Source organism: Monodon monoceros, unplaced genomic scaffold (genome assembly GCF_005190385.1).
Source record: "Monodon monoceros isolate NGI ecotype Baffin Bay Population unplaced genomic scaffold, NGI_Narwhal_1 Super_Scaffold_18, whole genome shotgun sequence".
NCBI classification, from domain to species: Eukaryota; Metazoa; Chordata; class Mammalia; order Artiodactyla; family Monodontidae; genus Monodon; species Monodon monoceros.
The window spans coordinates 56,822,016-56,834,275 of record NW_021703774.1 but is presented as its reverse complement, the minus strand read 5'-3'; the positions used below and the strand labels follow the sequence as shown (position 1 = coordinate 56,834,275).

General features: G+C 49.4%; 1 protein-coding gene across 1 annotated transcript in view; it reads left to right on the top strand.

The window, feature by feature from the left end:
* The first annotated feature begins 1,512 nt into the window (after positions 1-1,512).
* Positions 1,513-12,260, top strand: part of PRRX1 (paired related homeobox 1) — a 70,639-nt gene continuing 59,891 nt past the window's right edge. Inside the window, exon 1 of the mRNA XM_029231204.1 lies at positions 1,513-2,796. Coding sequence (XP_029087037.1) covers positions 2,556-2,796 — 241 coding nt within the window. The 5' untranslated portion in view covers positions 1,513-2,555. The remainder of the gene's footprint in view (positions 2,797-12,260) is intronic.

The following is a 12,260-nucleotide window of genomic DNA, read 5'->3' as shown; positions in this document are numbered from 1 at the left end:
GCTGGGCTCTGGGGCTCCCGGCCCGGGTGCGAGCGGGCCACGGGGGAGGTCGAAGGGATGGAAAGAGGAGGGAGGGAGTGGGTGGGCTAATGATGAAAAAGTCTCCTCCATCCCGGCTCCTTAATTAAATGCATGGAAAGAACCGAGGCGAGCACATCTGGTTTCAATCTGCAGCCCTTTGATGGCATCAAATGTTCTTTTCCTAGATCAGGGCTGGAAGTTCTGGGCTAACTGTGGCCGTTTGGAGCCCAGAAACCATTTACACACACTCGGACCCTTCTTTCTCTCCAGTCGAGCCTCTGGGCTATAGGAGAAAAAGGGAAAAAAAGAAAAAAAAAAAAGTTTAGTAATCAAGGGAGTGAGGGAATATGTGTGTATGTGTGTGTGTGTTTAACGAACATAAAACGCCACAAATAAACACTTAATATTTTACTTACTAGTCATATAGTAACTCATTTCTAATGAGACTATTAAAGCTGTACCAAATTCCAACAGGTCATGAAAAAATCGCTAAGCACCTCTCTGTCCTCTGTCAAGTTAGGGCTCAGCATTAGAACGACAAAGCATTATCCGTAGACTTAGATGGGGGTTCGTCCACCCCTCTCCGTCCTTCCTCCCTCCTCCACCCCCAGGGCAGCCGGACTGTACCCTGAACCTCCGCTGGAGCCTCCGCCCGCAGCTGGCTCTAGGAGTGCCCCTGCTTCCTCCGCATCTGGGCAGCGCGACCCTCTCGGCTTAGCGTCGTAGCCTGGGGAAGCGACCTTGGCCGCACCAAAGAGGTTACGAAATTGGCCAGCGTGGGGGGAAGGGGAGCAATTATGACAAACTCCTAGAGTCCTTTCTTCCAGCTAAATAAATATGTAAATTTCCTACTGCCTGGCCCCGGGATTCCTAGCGGCGCGGAAAGACTCGAATCGATTCAGTGCCTTCTAGATCTCCCCCAACCTGCCTTCAGTCCACGGAGGAAGCGTGGGAGAGCCTTCCATTATGATCACTCCTGTCATTTTATTACATTATTTAATAGGCTGCCTCTACAGGGCCAAATGCAGCCTTAATATGCTTGCTGTCTCCCTTGTTCTCAGACGCTCTTCCAGCCCCACCACCCAAAAATTGTTAGAACAGCAGGAAACGTAAAAAAAAAAAAAAAAAAAGGCAGAGGGAGAAGAAAATTTGATTGAGATAGTTGTGGATTTTTTCCAACAAGTTTCCCCGCAGCTGTTATCAAAACATGCAAATGAGATTTTCCAGCAGGATCTTAAACAAATCTGGAGGAGTTAATGCCGAAGCAAAATAATCAGCCCGTTTGAAGTGACTATGGGTTTCAGTTTGTCTTTTCTCCCCGTGATACTATTGCAGGGGAATGATAATTAGACCTTTACTTAAAAAATCTGAAGGGGCTCTCTCGCTTTCTTTTCCCTCCCTTTTCTCCCCCTCCTCCCTCTCTCCCTCTCTCGCTCCCTCCCTCTCTCCTTCTCTCTTGCTCAGAAGTTGGCAAAGGGGGTTTTCTTAATCAGACTGTTTTTTTGGTCCGAGGGAAAGGAGGAAGAAGGAGATTGTGATGGAGAAAAGGGGTCTGTAAAACGTCAGGCACCACACAAAGGCTTTGCCACGTAATTACAGGCTCCTATTAAGTCGAGATCTGCCCTCCCAGGGGTCTCCAATTTTCTTGTATTCCCTACAAAGCCTCCTCTGCATGCCAGTTTGTGCCTTTTGAAGTGCCAGAGAGCTTCTTGATCCAACTGAGAAGGAAAAAGGAGCTCAGCAAGAAGAGGGGGAGAGGGAGAAGGGAACGGGGAAACCCACCACCACCCTCCTTCGGACTCTTGGAGCCCTTTTTTTTTTTTTTTCCTTACGAAAAGTAAAGTGAGAATCCTGCTCTCCAATACATCTGCAAGACATCACCCTCTCCTCCTGAAACTTTAGTCACTCCTGAGAATCCACAGGAGTGCAGAGAGGGGGAACACGTTTTCTTGAAGATGTTTTAAAGCTGGAACAAGCCTTCTTCTGTTGGTGCTTGAACTCTTGCCTGGGAATAACTTTTTTAACCTTAAAAAAAAAAACCCACTTTGATTCTTCTCTCCCACCCCTTCTTCTCTGTTCTTCTGTTTGCCTAACTCCCCCGCCCTGCTGGCCTCCCCTTTCCTCTCTCCCCCTTATTATTATTTTTAGTGTGTGCGCGTGGACGCTTTTGGAGAGCTGGAAGGGATTTTTTTCTCCTGACTTGAACATAGGGTGACTTTTAATTTTATTTTTTGGTGTGGATTATCTCTTTGGACCCCGCCGGACTTGGCCTCAGGAAGGCAACCGAGGCTGTCGAAGGCTGCTGGTGCAGAACGCTCTGCTCTACACAAGGGGGTCCCCCGCCCTCCTTCCACTTTTTTTTTGTTCTTCCCCTCCTTCTCTCTCTCTCTCTCTCTCTCTCTCCCTCTCTCTCTCTCTCTCTCTCCACTCCCCCCCTCTCTTCCCCACTCTTCTCCTCTCCCCCCTCGCGCCCACAGCGTTTGGTGTTGATTCGAGCGGGAAGAGGGGGGTGGGTGGGATCGGAGGGGGAGACCATGACCTCCAGCTACGGGCACGTTCTGGAGCGGCAACCGGCGCTGGGCGGCCGCTTGGACAGCCCGGGCAACCTCGACACCCTGCAGGCGAAAAAGAACTTCTCCGTCAGTCACCTGCTAGACCTGGAGGAAGCCGGGGACATGGTGGCGGCGCAGGCGGACGAGAGCGTGGGCGAGGCCGGCCGGAGCCTACTGGAGTCGCCGGGACTCACCAGCGGCAGCGACACCCCGCAACAGGACAGTGAGTGAGGGGCGCATGCCCGCGGGGGTGTGTGTCCCGGGTCGAGGGCGGGGGTCCGGGCTGGGCGGCTGGAGCCCGCCTGGGGCCAGGGGGAGAAAGTCAGGAACCAGGAGGGGTTGGTGGCAGTGGCCGGAGGAATGGCCGGTCACAGACAGAGGGAAAAGGATGAGAAAAGGAGGGCTCCGCGGAGGACGGAACCAGGGCGGACGCTGGAGGGAGGCCCTGCGATTGGGGTCAGGGACTCTGCCGGCCGCAGACTCTCGCCGAAGCCGACTGCGCTGCCTCTCCGTCCCGAACGAGTGCGGCTGCCAGATCTTCCCGCTTGCGGGGCGACGGGGCTGGGCTGGAAAAGGGTCCCAGAGCGGTGCAAATTCGGGGAGCCCGCCCTGTTTGGGAAAGCATTGGGTTAAAGATGCTGAGTCGAGTTCGGAGGGCTTCTTCCGGGTGGCGTAAGCGGGTTGGAGGGCAGACGGGACAGAGGTGGCAGAGGGCACCGCGTAAATCGAGCTAGACCCGCGCTGCTCTGGCTGGGCACCGAGCGCGGGCTCCGAAGGCCGGGTGTGCCGGAGAGGCGGCGCCGGAGCGCCCGGCTAGAAAGCCGGATCCGCTCTCTGTCCCCGGAGCCACTCTCTGTCCCCGGCTGTTGCGGACACCTGCATAAGGGTTTGAGACCCCCGGTAGAATGAAAGGCCTGAATGACACGGGAAGACTCAGGCGAAGCAAAGGTAGTGTCCTTTAGGGGTGAAACCCGAGCTGCCGCCCCGCATGAGCCCGCACGGGAGAGATGCGCTGGGGAAGCGCGGAGCACTGTGTCGCATTGAAGGAGCTCTCCCTACTGGCCCCAAAATTTCCAGAAAAGTCCATGTATAATCTCCCTTCCGCAACCTACCTGATTGGTATCGTGCCCCCAAGGAAATCTCACCTCGCGTTATTAGCTGTACCTCAAAAAAGTGACTCCAAGTGTATCCATACGTCCTGGAGTCTATAACAGACCTGTCACCTGGCTCATCACAGGTGACATGGGGTTGGATATTTCCTAAACAAGGTTGTTAGAGTCAGAACTTGGCTGGAAGGTTTTAAATGAGGCTGATCCCTTTCCATGCCATTATTTGCTGACTGCTATTTCGTCTTGGAACCTGGAGCCTGTGGAACCAGGGGGTCCACTGGAATTCTGTGCTTTTCCAAAAACAGTGCCAAGGTCAGATTCTCAGAAAACAGATAGCAAAGCAAACGGGACTTAGAAACAGCTGGAAGCAAGGCCTGTGAAAAATGGTGGGAGGGCCAAGCTGAAACAGGCCGCAGGGAGAGCCCATCTCTACCGCAGGCTGCCTGCTGTTCGCCCTGCATCCTTGGTCCAGGCCTGGGCTCCCCTTATAGTTTTTTAGCCAAAAGCAAACTGGGGCCGATCCACCCTACGACGCACAGAGGCAGAGGGTGATGGGGAGTCTGACCTGGCCTGACACTAGGGGAAAACTGGGCAACTCTGAGGAGTGAAGACCCCGTGTCCCCAAGTCCCGGATAATGCCTAGGTGCAGAGGCCTCCTTGTTGAGGTTCCTGGTTTCTGGGGAGCTTTCTGGGGAGCTGCTCAGGCCCAGTACAGCCAGGCAGCATGACTCAACCACCGAAGGTGTAGGCACTTGTAGCTCAAGAAAATGCACTGCAAAATAATATTATTTTAAAACACTTTACTAGGGAATATTTAAACATACAAAGAGTAGGGCGAATAGTATTACGAATTTCCATGTGCCTATTACCCAGCTTCACTAATTCTGCAAATTCTGCCGTTTTTTTGTTTTGCCATGGCTAATTATTAATCACAACGTTTGTCACTATTCGGAGAACTGAAGGCTGGAGCCACAACAGAAAACAACACTGTGAAGAAACTGCTGTATAGAAAATCAGGGTGCGGCAAGGGAGATCAGCCAGGGCTGCTTTGCCCCAAAAGCAAGCGGAGGGCTCTGTAAAGCAGGCCCAGGGTCAGTGGCCGCAGCAAGCCCAGGGCCCACGCAGGCCAGGGCTGGAGAGATGCTGACGGTTCCTGTCGTTTGACTTTAAGTGGACACAAAGAGAGGGGAGTTCGAGTTCATGGTGGCCTTCTAGTGGGTACAGAGCAAGACTGGGCTGAGGAGGCCAGCTGGGAAGCACCCCCAAGCTGAGGCGAGGCCACAGTGGTGCGGAGGCAGCCCAGGGATGGCTCTTTCAAGACCCAGGCCTGGCGCAGCTAAGGCTGCGTTGAGCATGTGACAACCGCGGGATGGTTGGGGACCGTTTGTCCTGAGGGAAAGGGATGACACCTGTGGGAACCTGCCTGCTTGATACTTGAGCACATCACAGAGTTTCCAGTAGTAAGGAGGCCTAGTGGGGAGTGACCCCAGAAAGGAAACAGATTCTGGGGGAGAGGGTGTTTGAGGAAGAATGGTAGACAAACAGTTCCAGAGGGAGGTCGCAGAATGCAGAGCGAGGTGATGGGAATGAGCTGATGGACAGACACCTGGGGCTGAGAAAGTAGCCGAGAAAACACACACACCCAACCCCCCCCCCACACACATACACACACACACCACAGGCCTTGCTTTCTGGAGATGACCAGGGCCTATCCTAACAAATAGTAGTTGCTTTTAGAAGCAATGTTTCCTCAACCTCCTTCCCCATCTCTGGGATGAGAATAAGAGGGTTTGGTAAGTTGAGTGATAGCAAGTGTCCAGGAGGACCTTTGTCCTTAGTCTTGGGCCCCAACCTGGAGATGCCAAGGAACCTGTCATGAGCTACCTAGAAGTCAGGACCAGTGGAGCCCTGCTGGGCCTCCAGTCCACTGTGGACAGTGAGGGTCAGACTGTGAATCAGAGAAGAGAGGAGTCTCCAGGCAGGGTGTTAGAGCTAGGCTGCCAGCGGCAAGGGACAGAGGAGGGCACCGAGAGTCAGGCGCTTTGAGCAGCCTGCTGGGAGTCTGCTCCAGAGTGAAAAATCATAATCTCCTTTGCAGAGATGAGGAACATTTAAAAGACACCTTTTCCTCTTAGAGCTATATAGAAACAGGTCCTTCCTAAATTTTCTGTTCAGCTGAAATAAGTAAAACAGACTCTACTTACACTTGCAATGTTAGATCATTAATACTGCAAATTTTTCTGAATTACAAACTGGACCCATCTTAGCAAAGAGGAGCCACGTACTGTCCAAAGTGAAGGCTTCCCGCTGATCTCCTGCACTCCACACCACAATTCTGTCTCCCCCCTTTTTTATTCACTTCACTTTCCTCTCTGTTGAAGGATTTCTTTCTCCTTTTACTGATACTCCCAGCCTAGCAAATTTCTCAAACTTCTCGGTTCAAATATCTTAAGTGTTTAAAGAAACAGTTCTTTAACACGGTTAGAAATCCAGTGGCTAATGGGGGAGTGTGGAGTGAGAAGGGGGTGGTGGTAGAACAGGGGTAGTCAGGGAGAGGAAAGAGAAACAGGTCATAAAAATAGGCAGACCTACTTCTAGGAGGACGGTGCATCCCGCTGTCATTTCTTAATCTGAACTTCTGCAAACTCTTAAAAAAAAAAAAAAGCGCCTGCCTTCCACGTTCCCAACCTCTAAATTAGTGAAACCAGATTGTCCTAATAAGACCTTTCGTTGGAAACACATGTAGTCATAAAAAGGTAGACGGAAAGTCAATTAGACACGCGTGCACACTAGCACACATTCACAAGGCTGTTCTAAGTGTGCACCGGGCGCAGCTGGACCGCGGGCCACGGCGGGATGCAAATGCAGAACAGCGGCGCGGGGAAATCGATTTGTCACAAAGGGAGAGGTGTAAACGCGGCGCGAAGGAATCACCCGCCCAATGCGCCTGCCACATTCCCGGGGGCCCATCTCTGCCGACTCTTCTAGGCCAGAGAAACGCCCAGGAGAGCGGGACCGTTCTCCAGGGCGCTCCCTGCTTGGAATTCACATCGGAACATCAATTCCACTGGAGTCTCAATATTTGCAACACCTACAGCGCCAAGAAATTTTCCTATGCGGCACCATCCTGGAGCCCTGGAGCCGGTGCCGCCACTCTGAATTTGGGCCTCAGGTATCTCGATTCAAGGGAGGGAGCGAACGAAATATACCGTTTTAAGCGTAGCCTGGAATTTTTTTCTCTTTAGAGGAGGCAGTGAAATCCAGGATCAAGGGAGGTCACTGAGTCCCCAAGGTTGAATGTCAAGTCCAGAAAAGAGGTTGAGAATCCTGTTTACCTTACATGCAGAAGCAAGGGGCTTAATGGCCTCCTCTTACCGTTTCGGAGAAATTGACCACCTAGTGACTCCCTCCCGCTTTGGAGCGAAGGGCGCTTGGAGTTTGAAGCTTCGGGGAGGGGAGCCTCTAAAGTCCGAGGCCCCGGCTGCCAATACTCCCTGGGGCTCCAGATCCCCCAGGTCTAGAAGACAGTGAGTCACTGGCTCCACCGTTCACTTCACTGAGGAGGCCCTGCCCAAGACTCCGGAGCGCCTTCCCCGCACCTTGGGCGTCGCGCAAACCTGCATTTTTGCTCGGCGACCTTAACCTTCCCCGGGCAAGCTCAGGTCAGAGCGTAGGGGCGTCAGGCGGGGAGCAGTAGGTCACTCGGGTCCCTGCAGTTCCTTCGTCTTCCCAGGGGCGTCATTTTAGATTTTACAACACGAGTAAATAAATCATCTCCAAACCAACAAGATGTCACCCCCCTCCAGCCCCCTGCGAAAAAAACCCAGCAATTTCGGAGCCAAGATCTTCCTATTCCACTGGCTCAGATCAGCTCAGATCCGAATTTTGAACGCCGCTCTGGTCAGCAGACACCTCTGGGAACCTTTTTCAGTTTTAAATAACATCTATAGGTTTTCAACGATGAGGATCCCTAGACCCATTTGAATTTTCTTTTAAAAAGATGTGTTTCTTTTACAGTTCCTCTCCCATATCCTGTTTACCTGCTCCCTCCTTCAGCAGGGCCGACAGTCAAAGCAGACCTCCACCTCCTGGAGAACCTCTCTCCTTCGCGGGGGCGCCAGGGACGCGGGTACGAGGAAGTTGCAAATCCGTGCGCGCCTGTGCGTGCGCGGCGAACCCCGCGTGCCTCTCGCTCCTGGCGGTGCGGACTTTCAATGGCTCTGAGAATATGTATTTATTTTTTACCCTTTAGGAGAGATGGAGTCAGCAAAAGCCATAAGAAGTACAATTTTTAGGAATCGGGGGAGTGTATTTGTAGAATAGGATATAAGGCTTCCTTTTTTCTTTTTTTTGTCCCCCTGAGGGTGGATAAGGGGCCAACTCCCTGTTGCCACTTCGTGTCCAAACATTTACAGAACTACCTGTGATTGCGCGCCATTGTAATCCGATTGGACGCTCTTTGTCGAATTCTGGGTTTTAATTTGAAGCGGGGCGAGTGCCACTCTCATAGTTTTGGTACACTTTTAACTCCCTTTTCAACAATTCAAAGAAGATGCATATGTCAACAGCATTATTATTTACCCACAAGAATTTGGATTCTTGTAAAATCCAATAGTTTGGTGAGCAGGCTAACAACACTCAGTTAAAAACCAACCATCTCAAAAAGTAATAATAATGTCAACAAACTGCCACGAACTCCTTTTCTCGAAATGCTGTTTGTTATTAAATCAGTAAATGCGGAGAAACATTGCTGAGACGTCTGAGGAGGGACAGTCATCGGTGTTTCAGGGTCAGTGGGTTTGTTTTCCAAACACACGTACGTTTTTGTGTAAGGAGTCTCCACCGTGGTCTGGATATTGGTAGATTCTTGACATTGTCATTTGTCTAATTTAGTGAGGCAGCCTCAAGGAAGTAGTCGTACAGAGAATTATGGCCTATCAATTTTAGGTTTAAGACAAAAAAGAAAAATCACTACATTTCACTTGTCCTGGAAGCACTTTTCCTGGTGAAAAAAATATCTGGGAAGCCGATTACAGGGGCAAGCCACTTTAGGGGAGGGGAGGGGAACAAAGGCACAAATGGTGGTGGGTTAGGGAAATTTTATGAAAGAAAATAAAGAAAACACGTCAGAACAAACCAATCACAAACACAAGTGACTTCTCAGAAGAGTCTGAGTACAACTAGAATCAAGGATTCTGCTGTTCCCGGAGTTCTCAAATACAGGAATTTATATAGGTCTGAGTTAGGACCAGAATGCAGTTCTCGGGCACTGGATAGCCTAGTCGCTTTGCTGCACCACGTAATGAGGGAGCTCTAATTCCCAAGAACTTTGGTCCTCATTTTTGCCATTATTGATTTCCCCAGACTCAGCTCCAAATGAGGAATGCATTTGAAAAATGTGTATTAATTTGAATCCCCAAGGCCCGAGTTATGAGAAAGGACAAGGACAGGTCCTCTGGTTCCTATTTTGTCTACTTTCAAGGAGTTATTTGCAAGCGATTGGAAATGCTCTTAACTGCCGCATGAGGAGAGACTACACCGAAACTCTCTTGCAGGAATGGCGGTCGCACCCGGCCAGAACCACAGGCTCTCTTCGACGCTTATCTATTTGGGGGAAGAGGGGCGGAAGACGTGGGGGAGGGAGTAGATTGGGCGAGGGAGAATTAATTCAGTAATTCAGTGAAGAATTTTAACTTGTAAAATAAAGACACAGTATCTTAGATTTTAATGTTCTCCATCTCTGCCGGCCGGGACGAAGATGCGAAAACCGCCATCCCACCTCCGCCCTTTTCCTCCCAGTTCCAGGGGCACTGGGGCGCAGCGCTCGGCGAGGTGGAACGCACTCGCGAGCCTTACCAGACGCGCCTCTCCTTGCTCTCTCTCGCCGAAAGGGGGCGCATTCCTCCCAGGTCGGGGCTGGAACTTAACCCCGGCCTTCAAAAACCCTTGGACTCCCGCAGGAGAGAGAGATGTGCTGGAAGACCCCTCTACACAAGTAGCAAAAGATGGGAAATATCAATAGCGTGAAGTCACTGCGGGGCCTGCGTAAATATATGCTACACATGCGTTTTAACGGAAACATGGAAACAGCTGGTAGGCTTTGTGCCTTCCTCTACTTTGAAACGAGGGTGGTCAGTATTCCAGGGTTAGCAGGAAGGGACAGGAGAAGAGTGGGACTAGATGACCCTGGATAGGATAGGTGGGTGCTAGGGCTGATGCCTGGGTTCCAGTGGGAAGGAGAAGGTTTGTCCTTGTGGAGGTGGGTGAGACATTTCTGTAGACGAACTCCAAGTATTTAAAGAAAGAGGGGCAGTTCTGAGAGACGGAGAGCTGGCGGTAGTAGTGAGATGCTGCAAAACTGCCACAGAAACCCTCAGTACCTGAAGTCCTTGGATAGGGCAGAACATTGGCCACCTTAGAGTTAGGCCCTAGGGTTAGGGTAAGCCTCTTCCCCTAAAAGGAAGAACAATAGCTGCCCCCCGCCGTCTTTTGTGTGCCTGCAACTTGGGCACTCACAACCATTTCCAACCCCTGAATCTGACTCCTGGCCTCCACTGGTCCTCCCTTTTTGGGCAAGAGTTTCAAGAGACTTACAGGACAGATGAGGATACACCCTTGTACAACTTGGGATCTTCTACTTCTCTCTTGGTCTGTTTCTCACCCTGACATTGGAGGGTCAACAGGATAAGGCAATGCTGGGAACAACAAACTGACAGAATGAATATTTTGTCTTTGTAGCTTCGATGGTAGTTTATACACACCTTCCAAGATAATCTTGAGCTTGGGCGTTCACTAGAAACAGAAGCATGAGGCCAGAACTGGAAGGGAAATTGCTTTCCCTCAAATGTTTGTCTGAGAGAACATTCACCCCATTCACTTAATTTCTCATCATCAGTATGTCATTATATTTTAAAGGACCTCACGGTGCTGGAAGGTGGTGTAGTTATAAATAAGCATAAAAACAGATAGGTACTCTTCCAGTACTCTGAATATACATGCGGAGGCCAAATCTATTCAAAGACGATTGAGATATACAACTTAAAGGCCAAGGGGCTCAACTCAATCAATTTTTGAGCCAGGATAGGCTAAGTTCAATCAGCTTGACTATGGGCAAAGTGAAAGGCCTAGCCAGCACTTCAGATATATACAGAGAACATGTTTTCTCAAGTTTCCGTTGTATTTATCCACACAAATTCATGGTAGTCTGCAAAGGTCTTGGTAGAATTGACTTGGGTCTGTTGAGTGATAGGGAGTCAGTGCCCCGGCCTACTGAGCTTGTCCACCATCCTTTTCTTCTTTGCATTCATTCCCTGTGCCCCAACTGGCTGTCCAAGATCTGTCTGCTGTGGAGAAAACTGATGCTAGAGGCCACAGAAGCCTCTTAAATGCTGTTCTAGAATCCTCAGAAAAGGAGAGGGCTTTTGAGCAAAATATGTAATGTACTAGGTATTTTCATGTATTTGCCCTCTCTGATGATTCATTTTATAATAGCCAGTTAGAGACTTCTTGGGGATTGAGGTTTGGGAAACTGGTTACTATTCTGCTTCTTTTCCAAGTAACTCATAAATATATGAAGTTGAAAGTTCTAGTGGGAACAGGCATTGAATCTAAATCTTTATACCTGGACATTGACATACATCACCATTAATCCAAACTGGGAGGTGACACTAAATAATTATGTACATTGTGACTTTTCTTTCCATTTTCTACCAGTGCTACTTCCCTAAATACTGGTCTGGATTACAGCAGTCACATACCACTGGGACAGGTGCCAGACTGTTGTCTGTGCTCAGTAAAAGCTTATTAAGTGATAGAATGAGCTCCCTAAGTTTAGTGGATCCCCTTTCTAACCTAGCATAAGTACTAGGCCCCCTCCCCTCCTCTTCCCACTCTAAACACTTTGCCTTGGAGATCTCCTCTAGGCTCACCATTTTAGTAACCATCTATATACTAATGACTCCCAGGATATAGCTTCAAGGCCCCCCGCCTTGGAGCTGCAGATCTATATATGCATCTACCTATTGGACATTTCCATTTGAACAGCACAAAATGCTTCAACCTCAAAAACAACCTAAACATGGCACTAATGAGCTCCTTTTCCCAGTCTGATCCTCTCATAACTTTTTCTATTTTCCTGTATCAAAACACGTGGGTGCAACACTCAGAAACTTCAGACTCATCCTTGACTCCTTCCTTTATGCCTCTGTCCAATCCAACTCCAAATCCCAACAATTTTACCTTCTAAAATCACTTGAATTCATTTCCTTTTAAAATCTTTACAATATCTCACCTGCACTGCTAAGCCAGCCTCCTAACTAAATGGATCTGTCTGCATCCATGCTTATCCTCCTCTATGTGTACATGATGGCAGAGTGGATATAATAGGTCTTCAAAGAATATTGGTTGCATGAATGAGTGAATGCTTGTGCATTTTTTACAAATATATTTTTTAAAAAATCATGGCTCTCCTCTTCTTTAGAATTCACAATTGCTTTTCATTCTTTTCTATCTCGACCAAATTTTTGTCCTGTTCTTTTTTTAAAATCACTCTTTACTATATATATATATATATATATAT